Source organism: Anticarsia gemmatalis, chromosome 3 (assembly GCF_050436995.1).
Source record: "Anticarsia gemmatalis isolate Benzon Research Colony breed Stoneville strain chromosome 3, ilAntGemm2 primary, whole genome shotgun sequence".
In the NCBI taxonomy this organism is placed as follows: Eukaryota; Metazoa; Arthropoda; class Insecta; order Lepidoptera; family Erebidae; genus Anticarsia; species Anticarsia gemmatalis.
In genome coordinates, this window is record NC_134747.1 from 890,785 (window position 1) to 917,981 (window position 27,197).

Below are 27,197 nucleotides of genomic sequence, written 5' to 3' on the forward strand. Positions count from 1 at the left end.
GCGCTAATCTCAGAAACTACTGTTCTGATTTGAAAAATTCTTTCAGTGTTAGATAGCCCATTTATCGAGGAAGGTTATAGGCAATATATCATCACGCTACAACCAATAGGAGCAGAGTACCAGTAAAAAATGTTACAAAAACAGGGAACAATTTCACCCATAGTTTCTTATGTGACGCAAGCGAAGCTGCGCGGGTCAGCTAGTATGGTATATGGGCAAAGGTCGACATGTCGACTTTAATCTACCAGCGGCAATGTTATCGACTATTATAATAGATGAATAATATAACGTCATTTTTGTCTGGATAATAGTTCTGTTGTTATTAAGTATCTACTTGCACAATTGTTTTTGTGTTATTAATACTTAAAATGTCTAGTTGAACAATTGCTTTTTGTAATTATCGTCTAAAATGTAATTTTTTATTTTAAAATAAAAATACTTTATTTTTATAAAAAGTCTTTTTAAAAAAAAACCCCGTCGAATTCCGAACTAAAAATTGGTACTGACTTTTCATGGGACGTAATAATGATATTGAAACTTGTCCCATGTCTGTTGATGGGATGGGACACTGCCCATACATTCTTTTGCATGGTCCTTTTTGGAAACCACTTCAAAAGGCTGATTCCTGACTCAGGCCTGTGCACCAACTTGAGGTCTACAGAGAAAAACACATCCAATGTAGGTATCTAATCTGTTTGATCTTCAAATTACACAATATTTATTTTATTTCTAATACATACAATGGTAGTGAGAATCTTACGACTCTCACTGTAATTTAATGTGATGAGAACCTTAGATATGCAATATTTACCTCGAATAGGGTGGGTGGATACCGAGTTATGATTTTCGAGAGGAAACTGTGTTACAAGGGGCTATCAATTTGGGTGAACGTGTCAACGTGAATTGAACGTGAGATAAATATAGAGCACCGACAGTCGAGTAATTTATGTTAAGTTTTTGTATTTGTCGATAGCTCGACGACGAAGACAGTATACCAACGACTTTTCAAAGTTATGTAGTAATAATAATCTATCTAGTAATTATCATTAGTTCTTTATGTAAAGAAAAACAAAAGGCATGCTTCAAAGTGTTTAAAACAACTTATAACCTTACTGGTCTTACCCACTTCTGCTAAAGAGACCAGGCACAAAATTCCACAGAAATTGTAAGTTTTATTTGGTAGCCCTACTACAGGTTAAATATAAGTACCGGATTCTCAAGCTGTTTGTAATTTCGAAACGCTATGCCTAGAACATCGATTATGATTATATGAGCGTATGAATGGACGCAAATTAGCAAGTGCTATTCACTGCCTATGACTGTTAGTGTTTGTAAATATGTTTGCACAGTATAATTTCTTACTTGTTTAAGCATTAAGTATTTCCTGTTCTCTACAACTTCTACAAGTCATTGGAAATACAAATAACATAGTATTTTCTACTTAAAAAAGTAATTTTCTTGCTGTAAATGAGTAAAAACTGTTGTTAGGAAGTTTACATATTTTCTCTTCAAACAATTTGCAAGTTCTGATTCAGAGCAAGTTTTTTACGACGTTTTCTGAAATCAAAGTTACAGTTTGCAAAAGATATTTTTAAATATGAAGACTTGGTGTTTGGTAGTTATTCGTTCCTCCTTTTTCAGAAATTTCGACAGCCTCCATGGCGCAGTGATTAAGGTCGCCACACCGTTACTATTGGATCAGTAGATCGTGGGTTCGATTCACACTTATTTGTGTGATCCACAAATAGTTGTTTCGCGTCTGGTTGTACTTTGTGTCCGTTGTTTGTATGTTTGTAAATGTCCCCGCGACACAAAAGCAATTAGTAGTGCTGGAGTAGTATTTTGCAAAAAGAAAACTTTTAAGTCGTCCATGACAAAAAGCAAACCATCTTTTTGTCATCCATTTGAAACAACGATCTTAGAATCCTGATTCACCCTAGTAGCTATGTTAACAGCAAAACATCCCTTTTAATCGTATCCGTCCCGTCGCCGCCATTAATAAAAACCTTCAATTAACAAATGGTATATTAATATATTTGTATGGTTTGAGATGAATAGCGTGGCGTCCATTAGGGAGGGCCTTCACTCACCGCTTTATGAACCGTCCTCTTTATAGAGGGATTTTTATTACGTTTTTCTTGAACCGTGGGATAGATGCAGTTGGTTTAATGGCTTGATTATGTGTTGAGTTCTTTGTTTGATGTGTTATTGGTAGTTTTGTTTATTGACTGACATCTGGTCATAATGTTACAAATATTTGATGAATAGAATGTGCTGTTAGGAGTTCTAAGACTTTAAAGAAAGGAATAATGAATGTTCTTAATACTATAACTTAAACCTTCTTTTAAAAGGAAATACTATAATACATATACAATATATATTATAAAGTAGGTAAATATTAGTAAACAATTTGCGAACAGCATATAAAATTATGTTTTACAAAGTCTGTGTTTTTCGTGTAAAGTATTAAAGTAATTTTCATTATCGAATTAATAGTTTATATAGATGGTAGATTGTAGTGTTCTATTACGTCCATTTATTTTGTATTTATTGGTTTACCCAAAGCTTATTTTCGGAAAAGCTTTACTAATTTTAAGGTAAGAACAGTATTTGTCCGTAATGGACGTAGAACACTACAATCTTCCATTCGATAGACCATGCATCATAAAATGAAAGAAGGTGTCATCACCATCGAAAGACTGTCCATAGGGTATATTCCCAGTTGTGCCCTCTAACACTAACGTTTTATATTATTTACTGTCGGCGCCGACTCAAAATCGATTTAAGATAAGTGTGAATAGCTTCATATAAAATGCTCTGCTACTAGAACCTCCGATTAATATTTGGATCCGACACCAGACAAGTGGGAACCAGGCTTAACTGGGAATTTTCTTCCTACTTTTATTCCCAGTGGTCACCCCGGGAGACAGTGTTAGAGGGGAAAACTGGGCAAACTGAAAAATATACCGTCCATAGTGTCCATACCTAGTTGTTCCACCATAACCCAACATTAGTTCAATAATCTTCAGAGTGAGTTTTTTCACACATAACCCAGGAAGAGGCAGCGGTATCGAGTGGCAGGTAGCCGTGTAAGGCGTTCGTTACATCCGCCATATTAGGCACCGCGGCGCACGCGCACACGGTTACACTGCGCTCACCATTGTGGGGTTTTTGTTCGCCTTTAAAATTGTATTTGTGATTATTATAGTTTTTGCTCAGTTTTGTGTATTAAGATTAATGTGGACAGTTGAAATTGCTGGAATTAAATAAAATATAAATGCGATAGGACAGCTTTAAAAGGAAAATATGAAGACTTGCAAGAGTTATAGAGTATTTTATAAGGAAATTATACATCTTTCTAGTGTCAAGTGTGCAAACTAGTCGTAGGTCTAGTAAAAAATAATGTTTCAACTTTTATATAAGAATTTATGTTGGTACTAAATCTTAAGTATTTTGCTATAAAAAAAATAAACCATAGGTATGTCGTAGTTATCTAAAATAAGAAGGTAATTTGCCAAGAATATTGACCAAAGTAGGGAAAAATCCGTCTTTGTGACTATTACCTTACGACCGCGACTTGAACCGCGTGAAAAAAAATCCCGTGTAAAAAAAATATATCCTATGTGTTGATCTATGCTATAAACTATCCTTGTATCAAATTGAATTAAAATCTGTTCAATAGCTTTTTCGTGAAAGAATAACAAACATCTAACCTCACAAACTTTCTCATTTATACTCGTAATATTAGTAGGATCTATTGCCGCGAAGGCTTAAATATTTCTTTGTTATGGGAATCGAATCTACGTCCATGAATAGTAGTTGTAACCAATTAAACTTACACTAACGCCAGTTTACAGCCGCTACATGTAAGCCGCTCCCATCTAAGCAGCACACGAGCAAGCATTGATCACGCCAGTTTGGCGACAATAATGAGGCCCGGCTACGGCTTGGACGTGCAAGCCCTTTTACAGATGTGTAGCTATTGTTGCTCTTGCAATGTAACAGATTATTGTGGTAAGCAACCTTTGCCACGGTTTGTACAAAGATGGGATGGTATTTTGGGATGGGCTGTTCATTGAATTTTATTTCGGAGATTGTGAAATCTAAGCCGTCCATAGGTGGAATGAAATACAGGAGGAGTAAGATTATTGTTTTTGTATTAGCGTAATTTTTTCTTCCATTCCATTCCATTTCCAACAATCCGGCCAAGTGCCAGTCAGGCTCACGCACTAAGTGTTCCGTACCATCATAATCAAGAAATTACGGTTATGAGATACAGCCAAGAGACAGACGGACGGACAGAGGAGGCTTAATAACGAGGTTCCATTTTACCTTTTAGGTACAGGACCCTAAAAAGTCAAAACGTCAAAGGTTGTTTCATTATGTTAGTGTCTAGTTAGGATTAAACTAGGTATTTTAAAGCCTCTGGCACTGCTTTTGGCACTATATTCGAATTGTAATATTGGCTCAAATAGATAGATCTAGAATAGAGGTATTGTATTACTTTTATTTGAAAAACATTCGGAAACAAGACATCTTTGCAAACAAATTAAGTACTTTCTAGTACAATCCTACACTTCATCAAGATCCAATAGAAACATAATTTTAACAAATGATTACGCATTGTTATTTAAATTACTTGTGTTTTAAAAGATGATTATACTGTACTGTCCATCTCATGATTAGTAGGACAACACCTATTGTGTTTTCTCGTTAACTTTTCAATGGATACTAATATTGCTTGTTTGTCGTTTGTGTTAATCTTTCAGTAGGCGGATGCTGCATTAAACATGTCAATTATAATAAAGAAGTTAAATAATTGATTTGGTTCAATGAAAGTCAATTGGGATGTCATTTCATTTTATTATTAAGTGCATTCCGTGGTTTACAGGAGCGAGGGTAAAAACAATAAGACTAATAGTTTTTGAAACGTTATAGAAGAGTGCACAGTTTTTTTGATGTAATAAATATGTACGTGTCTATGTCATTGACGAAAGTGTCTTATGGCGAATTATCTAGTCATTCTTTGGTGGTCGAACTATAGCATACTTGAAAGGCGATCGAAAGATCCCGGATTCCATACAAGATTTAGGTAAAGTGTAAATTCGAATTTAGTGGCAGTTCCCGGAGTTTGAAAAACTAGCAAGGTCTATAATGCAATTTATGAAGCTACGGGGATAAAAATTATTATGTAAATAAATAAGTACCCACAAAATACGAAAGTTATCAAATTCGGCTTCCGTAAATGACTATGGGAAATATACCAAAAAATACATACATTCATAAAGTCACGCCTTCTTCCCATAAGGGCAGGCAGAGACCAAAGAACGCCACTTGATACTTATAAACTTCCTTTGCTCCATTCACATCCATACATAAAAAAGACTTATTACATTAATTACCAAACTAATGATCTAACAAACCATAAACATTATTATTTGTAGTTATCACTTCCTTTAGTGTAACCGCTATCGTATGAGAGATCTTTCCGTCGAATCATCTCAATTAACTTTTATAAGGAGAGGGTGTGTTAAAACTAAATAATAAGTTTGTTAACTATAGTTTATACACTCATTATATAACATGATGTCTGTATTATTTTGTATAAGAGTTGATGCCTGCGGCTTAGCACGGTGAAGTAAGCCGACTAAGCCGTCATAGTCTTATTGGTGAATAAAATGATTGTGATATGATTATGTAAGGACTTTTTCATATTTATAACTAGGTAGTAAATAGATATTTTACTTAATTCAAAGAACAGTGTGGATAATTTTGGTAATAACATATAAAAAAAAATTATGAGATTTAGAAATTATTTATCAGTAGAATGTTGAAATTATGTCTGTTGTTTAAAGGACGGAAAATACCGCCTTTTAGTTAAGTCGTTTAGTTTTTTTTTATTCTAAGGCTTAAAAATTTACAAGCCCATCTAAGCCTAAATTAGCCAGCTACTTACCTACTTAGTTTACACTTAAAATACCTAGAGAACTACGGAATCAAGCTATTAAAATCAAGATCAAAAGACGTCACAAAATATTTATCAACTTTTTTTTAAAAGTGATGGGTCCTATGCCCCTGCCCATTCTGAGCTTATCGGCTATCAATATAATACAATCCCCCGGCTTTCTCTCACGAGAACTAATTTTATGGCGCGTCAAGTGCGAGCGTTGATAACCGGCCCGCCCAGATGCGTGCGCGCATGTTTATATTACTTATTAGTGGATGGTTTAATTTTATGTCGAATATAACTGCCTTGATTATAAAATTATGGTATTACCTACATGAATATTATACTGCCTACCCGCTGCTTACCCCATAATATTTTATTTGGTGAACTTGAAGTCTCGGATAGATAAAATTGGTTTTAAAAGCCCAAAAATTAAACACTTAACTCACTCACTCACACACTGGAACCTATTTATTTATGCGAATGGTGATGTCAAATTCCCAAGATCGATTCCCTGCTTGAGAAAAATGTATTGGATGTTATTATTTGGAAATTCTTCTCGATAATTTAATTCAAAATAAATGAAACACCGTTAACTCAAAAAATCCAACACAACTTGAAACTTCACACGGAAATAACCAACATGTCATAAAATAAGCATGAGAACGAAATTAAAACGTTCCATTGAAAAAGTTTATTTAAGTATAACTGTCATAAGTTCTTCATAAAACATAATATAAACATAAATATATAAATAAAAGTGACATATTTCTACATTTATTGTACACTTATACCAAGTTTAAGCTTTCGACAAGTCTTTAAATTTTATGAATCCTCTCGTGGGAATAGGAACCTACTAATAATATAAAAAACGTAAGTCTGTCTGTCTGCACTTGGCAGCGAAACTGCGGAACCAATTTTGATGAAACTTTGAGAGCTAGATAGTCGAAAACCTAGAATAAAAGATAGGAAATTTAAGAAAAATCTTACATACATAGCCTGTTATGCTCAAAGGTGCAAGCAGAAGTACTCACTATACACTCACGTTTCGCCATTAACATCATCGTTAGTTCCATGTGATAGGGGGCGATCCAATTGGCATTTACCGGGCACGTTATCAAACTTAGGGCTTCTAGTGAGAAATATTGTAATATAAATTAGAAAAGACCTTTAGTATTTTGCTCGACCTGAAAATCGAACCTGAGACCATGATCAGCTGCCGGATGCACTATCGACCACGACATAGAGACAATTAAAAGAATGTAGAGAAGCGTAGTTGCTTGAGATTTTTTTGGGATGAACTTGGTATTCAAGCGGAGTCGTGTGGGTAAGCTCGTTTTAAAATAAATTGTACAAGGATGGTGTGTACGTAACTTAATTTATAGTTATCATTAAGAGGTGTTAATTGCGTCTAAGACGATTAGTTTATAAGTTTTATAATTAGAGATGGAAGGAAACTATGCGTACAGAGTTTATTTATTTAGGAAATGCAGTCATTAGTTGTAAATAAATAATGCGTAGGGACAACATAATATTTTACTTTCCACTTGAAGTAACACATTTTTTTGTTAAGTATTTACTCACTTGCACTCACATGCCGTGCCGTACATATATAGATAGATAATACACATTTTTTTTCAAATATAAATAGACAGAGATTCGAAAAAATAGGTATATTATTTGTGTGATCCATAGATCACTGTTATTTGTCGCCTAATTGTAATTTGTGCCTGACATTTCTGTATACAAAAATACCGGGAACGAAAAGACTAGATTTTAGTGCAAGAGTAAAAAGATACCTATAACCTATCTTAAAATATACATACATACTACTAAAATCACGCCTTTTTCCCACAGGAGTAGGCAGAGACCAAAATAAAAATATTTTAAAATATGTTAAACATAATGACCTCTTTGTGCTTTATTTGCCACCAACAGATTCCTGTTGACAACGGCATTCCTATCTGGGCCATAAAATGGTAAGGGCTACCCGCTGCTCTGCAATAAAAGTCCTTTAGGGGTACTTCATTACTAGTTTACGAGGCGGCCCCTTTGTGCCCAGGGGGGCCGTGACAAATGCTTATAAAATACACTTAAATGGACCTTTATGGTAGATCCTGGTCTTAGAGATCAGGCAAATGAAAAATGGTGGTTTAGAAGGCGAATTTGTAAAGGTATATGTTTGTTCGATTTAAGTGAAAGATGTTTGAGTCAAGTTAGGTTGAACCTAGCGGCTCACCGTTCCCGTAGCTGCATATAAATAAATGTTTTTGGATATCTCACACCCAGTCATCTGATTGCAAAGTAATAAGAGCTTATACCTATATACTTTTAAATACATACTTACATAAATAGATTGACAACTAGGCTCTGAACAGATACTCTCGCTAATTACACAAATATTTAATTTTGTCCTGGGTGGGATTCGAACCCATGAAACGCGGCGCTGCGGTTACTGACTGACTACTTTAACCACTGCGCCAAACGTGCAGTTAAATAATTAACAGTATTCTCAACAAGAAGACGATACTAAGTACGTTCTAATAACGTACGTAATAAACAATACTTTGAAAAACATAAAGGGCGCTTTGAAAGCTTGTCACTACGTTTAATATCAAATACGGACAAAATAAACAACATTTAATTGATGAGTAAAAATTAACAAGCAATCACATAATCTAACTTTGCAGTTAGTGGTATTAGTTAGCGACAGTTAGATATAAAGACTTTCAGTCGGCTCTAAACGCACATAGTTGGATATAGTCAGACAGCCACTACAAACATGGTGTTAATCTTGCGCAACACAGCCAACACCATGACGAATTGTACATCCAATTGTCTAGAAAGTTCTATAAAAAATACTAGTACCTCCCTTTGTCTGTTCGCACCCTTGTCAAGCCCAAGGCGCCGGCGCCCGCGGCGACTGACAATGTACGTGCAGGTAAGGGCGCACGCACACTGTGCGACACGCGACACGACACTGCGACACGACTGTCTGTCTGTGTGATGTATGTTTGATGGTCTTATTGTATGGTTGGGAATGTATTTGGTGTGTATTCTGTCTTTTTTGTCATTTTGAAGGTGTGTGATAAATAGGCTTTGTGGCGGCAAATTCTTTTATTGGTCTTCTCCTATTGAGCTTAAGTTAGTTTTAATATTGGATCAATAGATTTTTAAATAGAGCAAGTCTAGTTATCACTGTAATCATTAAGGAATTAACATTACACTGCGCTACGGGACAGAAGGAGAAAAGGATGTATGCAACACGTACTCCTTTGAGACCACTGTTGAGGGCTTCCGGTATTCTAGATAATTTCTTGAAAAAGTACAAAACTATTTGTAATCAAACATCCAAACTTTTAAAGTTAATCACATGTACTATACCTAAAAAGAGTAGTACTATACCTTAAGTAATGGCAGTAAATACTTCCTCATTCAAACATAACAATAAAACAAGACACATTAACCACTTCTAAACACTATCAAACAACAGACTACCATAAAAGCAAAAACAGTCCTCTCTCCTCATTGGTTCCAGTCGTACAATGCACAGCCGTCCTTACCCGTCCATGTATTGGACGCCAATTACCCGCGCTGATTCACTGGCTCTTAGTAATGAGGTGACTCATAGGAATGTCCTTTTTTGGCCCCTTTTGTGATCATGGTAGGCTTTTTATGGAGATGTGGTGTATAGGCAAGGTTAAGTTTGATGTGCGATCATAAAGTTGTTGTGTTGGTAGGTATTTTAAAACGTTTGATTAAGAGACTATTGTGAGCTTAGCTAAAGGTATAAAGAGTTGAGAGGTAGCCATTATACAAACGACTATCTTTTTAGATGACAAAGAGACACTAAAGTAAAAGTCAGTCCTCGACAACGACCTGTATAGCCTTCACCGAAACGTTAAGCATTCCAAGGTTAAACACATGTTCGCGACTTCGCGTTAATTCCCGTATTTCTAGATAAAGTAACATGTAAGTTATGACAACTGTCGTATACGTAACTTTAAAGAAATTTGGATATAGCCAAGTCAACAAAATCTATATAACATTATTAAATTCTTACGGGCGACGATATTAACACTTACAGCCTTGGCAAGTGACAGACAAACCCAAGACGTAAGTTTGAAACTGCAATAAGGACAGAGCAATAGGAGTCATAACCTCAGGATAGGTACACAACTATTCTTAGGATTTACATCCAAAGAATTATAATAACTTTTAACGAGACACAACTTACGACCATTTCCAGTCCAGCCTGCAAAACGTCAAGCACCCTTGCAAAATTCACGTTCATGTTAATTTCCGTACATTTCAAAACTAAAGAAACCAGCATAAAAATGCATTTCTTCAAACGCACAGCCTTCCTAGTAAGTGTTCATATAATCTGTGTGGTGCTATGCGGCCATATATAAAGGTAGGAACGCGAGAGTATGGAGTTAGATCTAAAACAGGATAACAGACGCTGATCCTTCACCGTCAAGTACTTTATTATAGGGCTGGGACTTATAAGTTAGAGAAGAATATAAATACTTCAGTACTTGTAGTTTTTCGACATATTGTAACCATAAACTGCTTGTTTTTGCGGCATTGAAATGATTTGTGCTTAGAATTTGGACCCGAAAATAAATCAAATGGAAGATCGTTCAAATTTTCTCTGAAAATTGAACTTTTCAGCATTCTTTATTAAGCGAGAAATACTCATTTTCTCGAGAATAGAGTCGTAAACCGGTTCAAACTACAGAAATGTTGAAAGTCTACATCATAAGCGTAGAAAAATAGGCTTGCCAAATAATATGCCATAAGAAACTGTAAGAACAAGAATTAAAAAACATGCATTCTTCTTATTCGTCATCTGCGTCATTACTTTAAGCCGTAATCGCTTTGTAAAGCCTACTAGTACTTAACACACTGCTTCCATGCTGCCCTGTCAAGCTTTACCTTTTGAAAATATAAAGCAAATAAACCTAAGATTCAATTCTGGACTGTTATAAGTAACATACATTGCTCAAGTATGTCTCCAGTCATCCTAAAGTCAGTCTGCTCTGTTATTCAGACAAACGATAATAAAGAGTCTGTGAGCCCTGGACATTCCGCCGGTGTCGCATTCCTGTAGCGAAGGCTGGAGCGCGATGTATGTATGCTGGAGCGGTACATGATAGTATCGTCTCTTGATGCTGAGGTACGAGGTTCGAAGTTGAAAAGTGAAGTTTAAATCGAAGTGAGGTAGAATTTTGTATTATAGTTATGGAAATCTGCCATTTAATAAAAAAGGTTATTTAGGTTATACCTTCAAATTTAATAATTTAACCACTATAGGTTTTTGAGCATCTTCCCGAACATTATGTATATTAAACATTTTTATAAATTTATAATTTATTCAGCATAACCTGTAAACCAGTCTAGGTATAATGATACACATTGATTGGCACACATTTTTGCAGTAGAAAAATTGCTATACCTAATGATTAAAAAAACTCTGTAAATTACACCAGTACCGACTTTTTTAATACAAAATGTTTCAATAAATACGTTATAACATTGTCACCAGCCCTAACAGGACACGTCACTACTCACACGAAACAATCAAACAGTATACCGTTTCCACATCGTATGTCCGCATCGGTCCGTCTGGAGGCTCCCTACAAAAACCCACTGTTCACCATATTTGGAGGGCCCTAATGAGCTTAATGGACCTCAGAGGACCGAGGACATAACGCTCCCACGAGCCGGAGGGCTTTTTACAACGCAACTCCTTTTTGGAAGTTAGCCTTTTAGAGATCAAACCCTTTTTGTAGAGTTTTTTCCGATTGATAGTTTGTGTGATTAGATGTTTTGTTATAACGGTGTTATTCTGTTTGGCGGTAAAACTGAGATTTCTTTTGCTATCGTATCGTGTATTTTGACATTTAAGTTACTTGATATGAATTATAGTTTTGTCTGGTACTTTAACGGTCTATATGGTGCAGTGGTTATGGTTGTTACCACGCTACTACCAATGAGTCCAGAGGACGAGAGTTTAATTCCACCACGAAACAAATATTTCTGCAACAACAACCTAGTTGTTTAGGATCTGTTCGTACTTTTTGTCTTTTGAATTTTGAAGCTTACGACCTTGGCCAATAGAATCTACGCAAAAACGTCAAACAATCTTGGATTCTATAGGGAGTTAGCCAACTGTATACATTCGCAATGATACAATTAAAGTCTGAAAGCAACGTGAACACGAATTTTACCTTGAAATGCCTGACGTTTCGGCGCAATTACACTGGCCGTGGTCGCAGGCATAGGTACCTTTTCTCTCTTAATGATGAAGCAGTGTTAAAGTCCTTTAAATAAATGACAAAAGGCATGTATTAAAGCTATAAAAATCAATTTATTATCGATCCGTGTGTATGCATGCTAAATTACTGAATTAAAAGTGTAAAATAATAAAAACAATAGTTTGTTAGTGGTATGCATGCGCACGCGCATGTTGTCATGGGAATACTCCTGTGCTTCTACCAGTATTACCTAAGTATATAATGTTTATATGACGTATATTTTAATACTATATACATAAAATCACGCTTTTTTTCCCATGAGAGAAATAACACAAAATATTTCTCATTGATGAGATTTGAATAAATATTTGTCCAAGGCTGAGACTATATTTCGTTGCATGCTTTATAAGACTTACCCACTATTACCCAGCAGTGGGAATAATTAATGAAATATTTTATTACATCGCTTTGAGGAACAATTTAGAATTAGGTACTTATTTACTACATAGTTATCTACCTTCATAAAGACCATTTGCAACTACAACGCCACAAAACAAAAAGCCATCCAACCACAATCATACATTCTCATACACATAACATAGTTGTAGTAATACAAGGCTGGTAATAAAATAAAGGGTCGCTCGATTTGTTCGAGCGCGGCAAGTACAAAACGTCTGCGAGATACGTCACGACGCGTGACGTCACAGGCGCAAGCGCATATCTCTAACACACTTGTATGTAGAGTGACCATTTAGACTAGTAAGACGGGATTTAACTCTAAGTTCTAGGAACATAATAAAATTACTTATGCCCAGTAACGGCAGTAACTGAGGCACATTTAGCGGTAGTTTTATTCAAAATATTTTTTTTATATGACTTTAAACTAAGTAATATAACATAAATAATTTATTGGATCAAAGGCGTTTTGATATTCATTGAGAATTTTTTTTACTTTGTCCATCTATCTATGCTAATATAATACAGCTGAAGAGTTGTTTGTTTGTTTGAACGCGCTAATCTCAGGAACTACTGGTCCGATTTGAAAAATTCTTTCAGTGTTAGATAGCCCATTTATCGAGGAAGCTATAGGCTATATAGCATCATGCTACGGTCATTAGGAGCGGAGTAGCAACGAAAAATGTTACAAAAAACGGGAAAAATTTTGACTCATTCTCTTAGGTGACGCAAGCGAAGTTGCGCGGGTCAGCTAGTAACAAATAAGCACGTAACGTTTTAAAATATGTACCTGCTTACTTAGTTGCTTTCGCTTTTATTCAAACTTTTTTTTTCCTGTGATTCACTGCTGAGCAAAGGCCTCTTGCCTTGAATTTCCAGTGCCATCTCTCTATTGTTGCGTCCGGCTTTCTATCCAGGACATACGTTTTTTGTCATTTAAAAAAAATCTACCAAATGTCGTAAAACTTTGTCACCGTACAAGCAATGCCAATTAGTCGTCGTAGTGTTCGTTCAACGCTCGCAAGTGAACGAGTGAACGAATGAAGTGTATGCAAATCATTCAGATAACAGCGCGACGGTGAAACACTTGATTTGAATAAACGCCTCTGTCTATACACACTATCAAATTAAAGGGGTGAAGATATAAGATAATATGTACAAAGTATTCCTTATTTTAAGCTCTGTGGACAACAAAAATCATTGCGATTTGTCGCCATACTAACTTTGTGAACTTAACGATGACTTTTTTTTTACCGCCTCTGTGACGCAGTGGTTTAGGTCGCCATGCCGCTACCATTGCCTTGGGAGGTCTTGGGCTCGATTCCCACACGGAACAGGTATTTGTGCGATCCACAAGTTATTGTTTCGGGTCTGGTTGTATTTGGTTTTCTTTGTTTGTATGTTTGTAATAGTCCCCGCTACGCAAGAGTAATTCTTTGTGCGGGAGTTGTTGCCTTAAAAATTATGTCACGTATATTGTAAATAATATGAAACATCAATTAATTAACCATCCCTCCACTTGGCAAACTAACAAAACAACATTTTTAGCCGTGTATCTCATATAAAACTATAAGAAACAGGTTGATAGTCGATACTAATGAGCGCGCGCGTATCTTCCGACATCGAGTAACAAAACCTGTGTTTACACAGCCTTCTGTAGCTCGATTCTTTACTACTATCGACTACCGAGTACCTTGTCATCGAGAAATTGTGTATGAAAATCTGATCACCGCCTCTGACGGGCGTCGTAGGAACTATTTTGGCAGTACATTCGAAATGTCAAACTTTCGATACTTGACAGTACCGACTGTACAGAATCGCGCTACTGAAGTCCTGATTAACACTAGAACATTATTTATTTACTTTTTCACTGATAACTAAAAAATGTGCGTAAAACTTTTTAGTTGCTTATCTATCTAATAATGTCTATCTAAGCTCAAATTGACACTAGATTCGAATAGACTTGTATCTGGGATATGTGGTCCTTGTGTTACTCTAGTTTGTTACCTTTGTCAAAAAAAATCCGGACCACTAGCTCTGAATAGATAATGAGAGTTGCTACATACATTCAGTTCGGCATTATTCGGTCTAGCGGCAAAACCGAATATGTGTAGATTAACCCGATCGGCACAAGCTCAACAAGTGAGTCGAGTCGGTTGTGTTGTTCGATAAACCTTGCCGTCACAAACGTGCCGAACCGAATATGTGTGTAGCAAGCCTGATTGACAAAACAAATACAAGTATTGAACCTTTGTAGCCTAGCTGCCAGCCATCAGTCCTGCAGTGATTGGGATTGAAACCCTCTTATCTCCCTTTTTTCGCATAGAACCTATAATAAACGGGTTGTTACTAATGAGCAGGCGCGTATCTTCCGACATAGTCTAGTACACGCTATTATTTACTAAACCTGTGTTTACACAGCCTCCTGACTGCCACTAGAACATTATAGTAGACTATCGGTCCGTAGTGGCTTCGGGTAGACAAACATTAATGTAGTTTTAGTAAGATCCTTATTTTTATTCTTGTTATCTTATCATAAGCTAAGCAGTGAATTGGTTGCAGTCAAACATAATAAAATTATTTTGACTATCATAGTAAAAAAATAATGGGTCATATAGGTAAAAAAACTATTGCATTTACGACACTTACTTAAGCTCTTATTACTTATTATCTATACTAATATTATAAAGCTGAAGAGTTTGTTTGTTTGATTGTTTGTTTGTTTGAACGCGCTAATCTCGAGAACTATTTCGGTCCGATTTGAAAAATTATTTAAGTGTTAGATAGCCCATTTATCGAGAAAGGCTATAGGCTATATATCATCATGCTACGACCAATAGGAGCAGAGTACCAGTGAAAAATGTTACAAAAACGGGGAAAATTACGATTCTCTTATGTGACGCAAGCGAAGTTGCGCGGGTCAGCTAGTAACAGTATAAAGTGCTTATAGAAGTTAGTGTTAAATGTAATCTAGTATATTTAAGTTTGTAAGAAATTAAAGGCTTTTTATTTTATGTTTATATATATTTATATGCTTATCAAGCTCTAGCACATAACTTAAAACTTCCCCGTCAGAACCACATAACGGGTCGTAGAACGCGTCGCGTGTGGTCCCAAGTTCATTCCCGACCGCAGTGTAACCACGGTTATGCGAAACTTATTAACGCTCCTCTGTTTGTACCTACCCAAGACATCTTTTGTGTGCCTTTACGATCTTGCTTTTGAGTGAATATTTTTTAGTTGAAAGGTAATTTATGGTAGTTAGCATCAATAGACGAGAAGTGTTGCTTTACATAGATTTAGAGATACTAAAAATATAATTTAATCTTTCGCATTGCATTACTACTATGTGCCGACGTACGGCGGATAGTTTGGCGGTCGTAAGCGCGTTCTGTAGCGCAAATCTCTATAGTCAGTACTGTCGACTATCGAGAATTTGGCATTTAGAATGTACTGCCAAAATAGTTCCTACGACGCCCGTCAGAGGCGCTGATCATATATTCATAGATAATTTCTCGATGACATGCCGGTTGTCGACAGTTGATAGTAGTAGAGAATGGAGTTACTGCATTCACTGTAATGTATGTTCTGTCATGTGTAAAGTCTTAATACATACAAAAATGTTTAGACCACTGTGATGACTCGTCCCGTTTATTTAATCCAAAATGCTAAGTCCCGCGTGGGACACACTTTACACTATTCAGGGATAAGGTCCTGTCTCTTTTCTTTTAGATAAAGTGAATTTGTTATTTTCTTATATTAAGTGCATTACCTTAGAATCAAACAACGTAAGCAACAATAACACTTCCAAATTACCAACAGTTTTGTCTCGATTTTGAAGAAAGGAACTACTCAAAAATTCGAAAGACATATGTTGGTTCCCACATCTGCCAACACAAACCTACTCAAGGATTGTGATACACACCTTTATTTCAATAACAAGTTATATATACTAACTAGCTGACCCGGCAAACGTTGTTTTACCATAAAAATTAAATAAAAAACATTGTCCAGCGGACAAAATTGTGAATCTAAACCATTCTCAGATCCCCTTGAACACACACAAAAAATTTCATCAAAATCGGTTGAGTCGTTTAAGAGTAGTTCAGTGACATATATACACACTTACAGAAGAATTATATATATAAAGATATTATAAAGCTGAAGATTTTGTTTGTTTGATTGATTGTTTTGTTTGATTGTTGGTTTGGACGCACTAATCTCAGGAACTACTGGTCCGATTTAAAAAAAATCTTTCAGTGTTAGATAGCCCATTTATCGAGGAAGGCTATAGGCTATATATCATTACGCTGCGACCAATGGGATCAGAGTACCAGTAAAAATGTTTCAAAAACGAGGAAAATCATGACCCATTCATAATTATGAATAGTGACGTAAGCGAAGTTGCGCGGGTCAGCTAGTATACAATACAAAGTATGTACCTCGGTGTTCCCTTTCCTCTCAGTCGAAGGAGCACGTCCCCAAACATACTTGTAACTCAAAATACGTTGCTTGTTTACCTTTCACGAGCGTTTCCTGCACACCCCTGTTTATATTACCTGCCGTGATGATTGAGATACCACTGTTACTTACCAAGTTTAGTTGAAATACTTGTGTTTTATACAAAAGTCGTAAGTTTTATAAGATCCCTACGTAGGTATCGAATGACATGAAATTATAATGATGTCTAGAATGGTATTAAATGCCTGGTAAAAGGCAAAGTACGGCCCCACGAGATCCTAGAGGGATCTAGTTTATATAGAGTGTATTTGATAATTATTCCTTTGGTTTAGATTCTAGAGTCCCATATGGTATTGATCCCAATGCCTTGTTTTCTGAAGTGGCTCAAAAGAAAGGAGAGAAATACAACAGGATCAATGCCAACAAAATAAAATTAATCCAAATGCGGTTCGTCTTTCAAACAAAATTATTGAATTACCACCAGTTTTTGGAGGCAGCAGGAGCTCCTGAAAAAACACAGCTAAAATCTGAAATTCAATGCCTAACACCCTTGTAAGTCGTATTCATTCAAATCTCAATATTCCCACAGCGGAGTCTAAATATTATGATTAACACCTCATAGTAACATATACAGCACCGGAAGTGACGTGTAAAGTACTAACTGATTGCGCAACAACGTGTTTCCTGTTATGTCTTACAATTTCCAGGAATTAGCAGACCTTTACTGGTATTAGACCTTAAACCAGTTTGTACCATTCATAAGTACAATTTTGGTACGATTTTAGGAAGCTGGTCGAAACTTAAGGATATAAAAAGGTTTCTTTATCTATTTATTAACTAGCAGATTCATTTTAATTACCTGCAAAATTAAGGCAGTGAATTATAACTATAGAAATCAAATTACTGTACAGGCATAGTCCCGTAGAATTCTCAGAAAATCTACCTTGCCTAAAGTTTTTGTATTATATCAATCGGATTAGTCGTTTTAGTGTCAGTAGTGTTAAAACAATATTATAAATTTTACTGTTAACAGAATAAAAAAAAACAACGTTTAATAGCTAATCAATTTACATACTCATATACCTAAGACAAAAAGTCTCCAAAACTATAGAGCTGATTCTAAAAAGCTTTGACAACTAAAAAACAACATTTTACAGAGAAACATACAATCATTTTTGTATCGTTCAGTAGTCGAAATACCTCGAAATCTTTACAGTACCACTGTAAAGCACATAAAACCATTATAGTTATGAACTTGATAAATATAAAGTTATTGCAAGCTTTTAAGAGATACCCTTAGTTTTATTGAGTCAAGTGCTGTGCGGAAGGCGCCAGCCGATCGGACGACGATTGATAGCAGATGATTGACTTATTGACTAGTATTGATCAATATGTCACAACCCTAATCAATATTGTTAGTCATCTAAAGAAGGTTTTATATGGGGATCGTATGACTGAGTATCAATGAAGACACTACATAATTGTATACGTATAAGCAATTGAATAAATTCTGCCACAATTTCTAAGTTCGAGTTAGTTTATCAACTTAATACTTGAATGTTTTAAGGAATTTTACTTACCGATATTTAAGTACTTTTGAAGTACCGTCGTAACTCAGACATAAAGTAAACTAACTGAACTCAAATAATTATTATTAGCGGTGTTCAGTATTTCTAAAAAATACTTTCATATATACATTTTTATTGGATTCGTCCTTCAAGGGGCCTTTCTACAAAAGCTTTTAGGCAGCTTTAATAACTAAGACACATGGTTAACCATTAACCAAACGAGTAATGTTCTTACTACAAAAATCAAAAGCATAACGAGCGTACTCTCCAGGTGTCCAATTACCGCAGCACCTGTTCCCCTCAGTCACGACCACCGCGAGTGCTCGCTTCAATTGAGCGCCAATTGAAGCCATCAGCTGTTCTCACCACTTCCCACGGTCCAGCTTGATTGTGGTACTTGTGTGATTGGTAACAGGGTGTCAATTACACTCGTCTAAGTTCAGTTTCCGGGTTGATGAAACTGTTTTTTGAGTGGTTTGGTGTTAAGTGCATTCCGATAGGCTCGCTTACAATACCTGTTAATATTTTGTTCTATATTGGTCCCAAAAAAATAATAACCGGTACCTTATGAGTTGAAAATCGATTACGGTCTTTAAACGCATATTGATAAGGACGAGCAAGCAAGAGCCGTGAAAGCTCGAGACGAAATTGTAATGCGTCTTTCTTAAAAAATAGTACTTATTGCATGATGAGAAAAGTTCAAACTATGCATATTTTGATGGTTTTAGCAGCTATCAAATATTAGCTGTTAAGTCTGCAAGTCTAACTTTCTCAGTGACATTGCATGCAGACCTGTATTCTGAATCCATGTCCTAGCAATTTCGTAGGTCAGCAATTCTTACTTCGTTGGTGACATTAACTTTATTCTGTATCCATGTTAAACAAAAAGGAATCCGTAGGTACACTAAACGGTGCCTTTGTGATTCAATCGAAAAAACAACTAAACCAATAAACTGACAATATTTACTAATAACATGACACAGCACTCAGAAATAAGTGCTTACGTACAATTTAACGCGGCCGCTCTGGCGCACATAAGGAAGATATTACCACTTGCGATCATTTGATAAGTGCTAAGTGCTAAGTTCAATTGAATTAACTAATTGATGGACGCTGTTTCGTTTTAGACTCGGAAGTTGCAGTTTAATTTATACTGTTGTTAAGATTAGGCTGGCATTTTGTGAGTTTGTTTATTAGTCTAAATTTCAGAGTCACTTTGATTTACTGTATTTCTATTTTGAAGATTTTTTTCTCTCGATCTTTTGCTATTATAAAGGTTTATAAAAATGTCAAAATTGTCAACTGCGGATAATTTGTGCGGGTCCGTAGACTTCGTAGTACTCATTAAGTGTCAGAGTCTGTTACTGCTTTTTTCTGAGTCTTGAACTGAAGTGAAGGAAGTACCTTACTCCTTTGTTTAACCCTGGGATTAAATTCGAGACTTTGTGATCAGTACTGTGTTTAAAATTCACATCACAGGCACAGGTCCCTGGGCGACTGGTTCAGACGTTCCATTCCTCTCTCAGATTTAATTCTCGGTTGAACAAAATATCGCCTCCTGCAAATTATTTTTAAAAAAGAAACTGAAACATGTATTTCTTTCTTGTCCTCAGGTCGAGCGGTACTAGATCGTCTCACTAGCACGACCATCAGTGAGACCATAGTGTCGAGCGGAGCGACAAGCGGGCTGCTCCCCGCGCCGCTAGATGTCGCACCATACTCACTAGTAGTAGCTAACGCGAGTTGCGGCACTACCGGTGCCGAAGAATACTGCAGGGATACGCCGGGAAAGTAAGTAGATTAACTATAGATCTTCTATATAAATATGTGAATGATTAACCCCCAGTTTCTGAGGTACATTTAGCGGTAGTTTATTTGTTATCTATTCTATTATATTATCTATTCAATAGCGTTTAAGTTCATACAAAAATTACAGTTTGAATAGATAAACTACAGCTCATAAACCGAGATAAGTATTTTTGCTTTATTTTGAAGGGAGCATCAATGACAGATTTCGTGAATTCGTGATTGTTTTTGCACGAATTAACAAATTCGCAATGTTAGTTTCGCTATTGGGTACTAGATGTCGCTATTAGTAGTTTTGCACAAATTAGTATTGGACAATAAAATCTCATGAATTTGCTCTTTGTTATTTGATTGTTACATTTGTTAAATTTTAACTTAGTCATTATTATTTTCCTCCAGTATTACGAACACACGTATAAGACATTTAAATAAACGGTAGGTAGATTTCGGCATGTTAGTGTACCATAATGGTACAATGGACCACTCCCACCACACGTGTCTCACAGTATTACCATTTTGGTATAGTTTACGAACAGACCTTTGATGGATATATGGATATATGGTCAACTTTCCCTTATAGTGAGTTACCAGGTTGCACTATCAATTCACTTGCTTACGTGCTTTAATGAGCTTTGAGACTTACGTTACTACAGTGGTTCTCAAACCACGACGGGTAAATTTTGTGTGGGGTGTTTATGCACCCCATGAAAATAGATTTGCTCATTTGATTGTTTCGTGCAGTACTAGGAAGTTCGGTACTAGACTGATGTAGGTATGAGCCCACTGATCTTTACTGTAGCAGGACTTTTGCGAAATTTGTATGTAGTTTATGGATTCGGGTTGTAATTAAACGCATTACATCTATGTAATGAAATGTAATGCTTCTGTAAGTTTTTGACCTTTTAATAGATAGAAAGGTCAGAAACTTACAGAAACTATAATTCACCCAATCAACCAGGCAGATAGTGCCTTTTAATTCAAATCACAATGATTTATTCAACAAACACACAGTATTAGTTAGCATATGCAATTACCGAAAAAAATCCAAATCTTTTGGGGTGTAAACAACATCACACATTGAGAATCACAGTTCTATAATGAGGGTCTAATAGATTTTACCTTCGTTCGACTTTCCCGTGGATAATGCATAATATACCGGTCACATTACCAGGCGTGTGTTGAGCATCGAACCCACTCACTATCAACAGATTACATAGAATATTGAAAATTGAAGGAAATTATAATACTTAAACTTTCTGAGTATAAGGGTTCATACTTCATACATTAAGAAAAAATCTATACCTAGAGATGCCTAAAATCACATGATAAATTTAAACAAAAAAACGAACCGAATTCGACACTGAATTATAGATTATGCGCCGTATTTTCTAAAGCTCTGTATGTGAGATATATGGGAACAAGGCATGACATAAGTATGTTCATAGATTCTCATAGGCTTATTAAAAGTCTAGTTAAATACAATACAAAAAATAGTCTTAAAAACTATTATGGGTATACCTTAATGGTTTTTAAGACTCGTATCTATACTAATATTATAAAGCTAAAGAGTTTGTTTGTTTGTTTGGTTGAACGCGCTAATCTCGGGAACTACTGGTCTGATTTTAAAAATTCTTTCAGTGTTAGATAGCCCATTTATCGAGGAATGTTATAGGCTATATATCATCACGCTACGACCAATAGGAGCAGAGTACCAGTGAAAAATGTTACAAAAATGGGGAAAATTATGATTCTCTTATGTGACGCAAGCAAAGTTGCGCGGACCAGCTAGTAAGAAAATATTCACAAAAGAATCAAAAACACTACAAAATACTGTCATATTTAATCCCTTACTCTCTTTATACAGGCGCGGTATTGTCTGCGACGTGTGTGAAGGTCTGGATGGCTCCTCATCACGGAGACACCCTGCGTCACATGCAGTGGACGGAGACCCCGGCACCTGGTGGCAGAGCCCCACCCTCGCGGCAGGGGATTATCAACATGTGGAACTTGAAGCCACACTACCTGACGTGAGTAGAAAGCAGTTCATAATGATTGAATTCACATAGTTCTGATTTAAGTTTTTTTTTTTTTACCCCATTACTACTACTGCTGGGCAACAGTCTCCTCCTGAACGAGGGAGAGGTATGGCTTTAAGTCCACCACTCTGGCCAAGTACGGGTTGGGAACTTTGCATTATAAATATCGGGTCATAAATTGGGGTTCTAAGACTGACTACAGGTTAGTCGATAGAAATGCGAGTACTAACCTCTAAAATGTCCGTTTTTGTCTACGTTTATAATTTTCCTGTCACCTTAGATTTTAGTTTTACCATTACCCAAAAGAGAAATATATAACAGTGGCTAGCTATTAAAACTAGCCTTTGCAATTTACTTCATTCATAAACGAAATCTCGAATTAAATCAATCAAATCAAATTATTACTATTGGTAACTTAAAACAGAATTAAAATTACGACACAATATTTAAACGTCATACTGTGCCTTTATTTATGTAAACTTAACAACAAAACTCTAAGATAACGACTACAAATCACCCTACTCTCTTAAAAAGCTCCCTAACAGATTACCAGTACCCAACTAGCGGCACAAGATCTCATCTCTGAACAATTTACATACTCATAACACTTCCTGCAAGTAATAGACTGGCGCATACATATCTATGTATTATAATTTATACCATACATGTATGGTGAACGTAGAAACACACCGGAGTTACTGCCTCGAACTTTTTTGTTTCCAAAACTTTATTTGCACATGTATATGTAGGAGTATCTAAAAATCGTACCTTCGTATTTCATTATAAATTTCTTAATTATGCTTTATGTGAGGTCAAGTATATTTTTAGGCAACTTTCCTTATGAATTTTGCTAGGCTTGCACTAATATTTTGGATATGCCTAAACACGTCAAACGTCTAAAACTTTTGCGTTATAGCATAAATTTCTAAATTAAATAAGGAGAATACTGGTTGATCACTAAAGCTTTTTTTTAAATCAATTACTGTCCCACTACTGGGCAAAGGTCTCCTCCCAAACGAGGAAGGGGTTAGGTTTTGAGTCCAATAGGCTGGCCAAGGGACCTTGCATGTCCTCAATTATTGTGTTAAACAAATAAAAATAACTATAAAGAGTTAGGTACTTGTCTATGAATTAGGCGAGGGAACAAAATTTTAAATATTCCTAGTCGTTTTGTTGCAAGCCGTACACTACAAGTTGTTCAACATAATGGTATAATGTATGGTGATGTATGTGTGTGCGTGTGTGTACGAAGCGCGCGCGCAGACTCGCCCACGCGCCGTCTCGTTTGATAGACTTGTAGTGCAAGCCGATGCGCAAGATGACAGGTGGTAAAATTCGGAACTTACTGATTAAAGATTAGTATCTTTGTAACCGTGTAAATAAATTAGGTGTATTATGGGAGATTTAAAGAAATTTCCAACATTTTAAGGTGGCACAAATTATGTTCACCTATAATTTATGTTTAGCAAATTCTAACATTAAAATCCTTTGATATTATAAGACTTTTAATGAGTACTCATTGTAATCATAAACTTCCTTGAGTCCAAATTTATCGTTTTTGTATTTTGGTTCTTGTGTTACCTCTAGCGACACCAACGCATAATAGATGAAGTTCTAATATTGCTACTCTCTACTAGATGGCGTTGCACCAAACGTTACTATAAATAAATCTATAATCTTGTTTATCTTGAAATAAAGAAACATTGCCTGTTTTTATTTGACAAATAATATTAATTATGAACATAAATAATTGATAACAAAAGGTTTACGCACTGCTATCTACTGATTTATTGAAATAATGAGTCAGCCACTTGTATAGTTCATGACTAACATTCTAAAAGGTGCCACATGATTAATAGGTTTTTCAAGAATATAACTGAAAATTATGTAATATTGATGACTCATTCCTTTTTAGAAAAGAAATTATTAAACCTTTGTAAGTAATTATAAACATAATCATGTCATAAAATATTTACAGGTGTCTGATTTTCGTATCTTTGTCCCTAAATCTGTAATTAAACTTTATCATATGATCAATGCGCGCATAACATTATAAAGTACCTACATTTTTGGAATAATAGAGACCAGAGAACTAGACCGGAATATATGTCTAATGATTTTATTGACATGAACCTAGAAAATCTCCCTTTTGAATTAGCTACTTTGATCACCGTATTGATAAAATTCAATAGTTTAAACTGGAACACTCTTCTTTACTGATTTGTATAGCAATAAAATTCACTTAATTCGCTTATTATTAGTACTAAAGCACTTAAAGGGGTTGTAATATAAATTAAAAACTATTGACTGAACTAGTCACCACTGTGCCATTTGCCACTTGGTGTTCGATTCCCTTACGTTGGTAGTTGGTAGTATATTCAAGCATAATGCTCATCTGGGAACTCGCAAGTGTACAAGAGTTTGTGTGCAATGAGAGATCGCAGTTTTGTAACTACGGTTACGAGAATTTATATCATCTCTTGTACATTTGTGCATGAGGAAGAAAGCTTTCTGTTACCTAAAATAAGTTAAATGAGTAGCCTTGTGTTCTGAAAATAATTAAATACACGTTTGCATAGATGACTGAATTTGGCAATAGTCCTTACAATTTTACCACTTCGCAAAAACACTCAATTCCTAAAAATTCATCTTCACCTTAAAACATCTGACCGTTTGCCTGAACGTTGATCAACGCAAGACTTAATGTGATTTCTATTGTCTGATACAGCTTTAAGTAAAATCGTTTAAAACAATTTAGATAACTTTTTCCCGTGGATCAATGGCGCGGCCATCAATAACGTTATCACGGTGAGCTATTAGTGCGTGATAAACTGATAAGGACACAAAAGCGCGCGCCTCTCATTGCCTTATCTACTGGTAGGCGATAAATTGCATGCGTCCGCGCACCTATGGTGTATATAAAAGTAGCTTGTAAAGGGATAAGTCCCGGGATGTATTTTAATTTATACAATTGTGGCTTTGTGCAGAAGATTTGTTAATTTTCATACTCATATTGCATATTCTTCAAGAGGAGCTCGTGCCTTAGTTAACAACAGCCGCGCGGCTCGATCTCTGAGGTTAAGTTACGCTTGTCGTAGTTGTTTTATGAATGAGTGACCATACTGACTATCTTATTGTACATATCGAGTTCCTCCGTGTTCCGGAATGCGCGTTAAATTGTGGGTCCCGACTGTCATTTTCAAGATCTTTGACAGTAATCAGAAGCTTGAAAATCTGACAACCAGTCTTACAGAAGGATATCGTGTTATATTCCAGGTAACTGGGTTGTGGAGGTCATCAAGAGGTAATTCCTCATCTCCATGGCAACCGTCACAGCCTCCGTTATCATCAAGTACAAACGTTGGGTCACTGGTCGATCTGTCGGTTAAGCAAACCTTGGCGCGGTCATTCTATAGATGGGTGACCGCATAGAGGTATTTGAACTTCGTCTCCGTGATTCGGAGGGCAGTTATAAAGTCGGTCCCGGTTGTTGTTAATAAAGATAACAGTCGTTAAGCCACGTCAAAGGCCATCGGGCTTGAACAACTTTGACACTATAGGTTGACCGCTAACCATACGATTAGGAAAAAACACCCAACACACTATAACAAGAGATAACGGCTCGTCTCCATGGCAACCATCACAGCCACCGTTATCATCAAGTATAAACGTTAGGTGATTAGCAGAGACAGTATCTTGACAATGTCTCTTGTTTTGATAGTAATATGATCAGTTGATCACTTGCAAAAAACAAGCCAACATTTTATGATATTATTTGTGAATATGAAGTGTCTTTGATGCTTCTTTGAGATATTTTTGAAATGAAATGAAATGAAATGAAATGAAATGAAATGAAATTATTTATTCTGCGAAATATGGGTATTACAGATCTTAGATGCGAAACATATTACGTACCACCATATTCAACCTTAGTGGCAAGCAGAAGTTATACAAATTTAACAGAATTAAATCATTAACAGATAACTAGAAATCATAAATAATTATAATACGAATTATATCAAATTTAGATTGTATTATTATATCATTAACAAGTCAAAATATAAATCAGAATGTCAAATACTAATATTAATGCAGTATTATAATTAATTATTTATACAAAATGTCAAATTCTCAAATAAATTATAGGTCCAATGAAAGATGTCACAGTACTTACTACATTAATCTATTTTTTTGTCATCAAGGTAATCACTGACAGAGTAATATGCTTTTCCAATTAAAAATACAAACAATTTCCTCTTAAATAAGCTAATACTATCTGTTTGTCGAATATGTTTAGGCAAATTATTGAATATTTTGGGAGCCATTACGAATATACTATTATGAAAAAGTGTGGTTTTACTAGGTATTAAATGTAATTTATCTGCCCGCCGTTGACTACTAACCCTCGAGAACCTTTCAATATTACGCTTAGTAAAAACTGCAGTCTCATATATATATAGACAAGGCATAGTTAAAAGCTTGAGTTTTTGAAAATATGGCTTACAACTATCAGTTCTGTGCAGATTGCAAATGGCTCTTACACATCTTTTTTGTGCGATAAGTACTCGATCTACACCACTAGCGTTACCCCAGAAAATGATGCCATATCTGAGGATCGATGCAACTAATCCGTGATAGGCAGTGATTAAAACTGTCTGATTTA

General features: G+C 35.7%; 1 protein-coding gene across 1 annotated transcript in view; it reads left to right on the plus strand.

Moving 5' to 3' along the window:
* Positions 1-27,197, plus strand: part of wb (wing blister) — a 199,107-nt gene that overhangs the window by 28,260 nt on the left and 143,650 nt on the right. The window contains exons 2-3 of the mRNA XM_076135719.1: positions 20,306-20,483; positions 22,363-22,525. Of these exons, the coding sequence (XP_075991834.1) occupies positions 20,306-20,483; positions 22,363-22,525 (341 nt within the window). The remainder of the gene's footprint in view (positions 1-20,305; positions 20,484-22,362; positions 22,526-27,197) is intronic.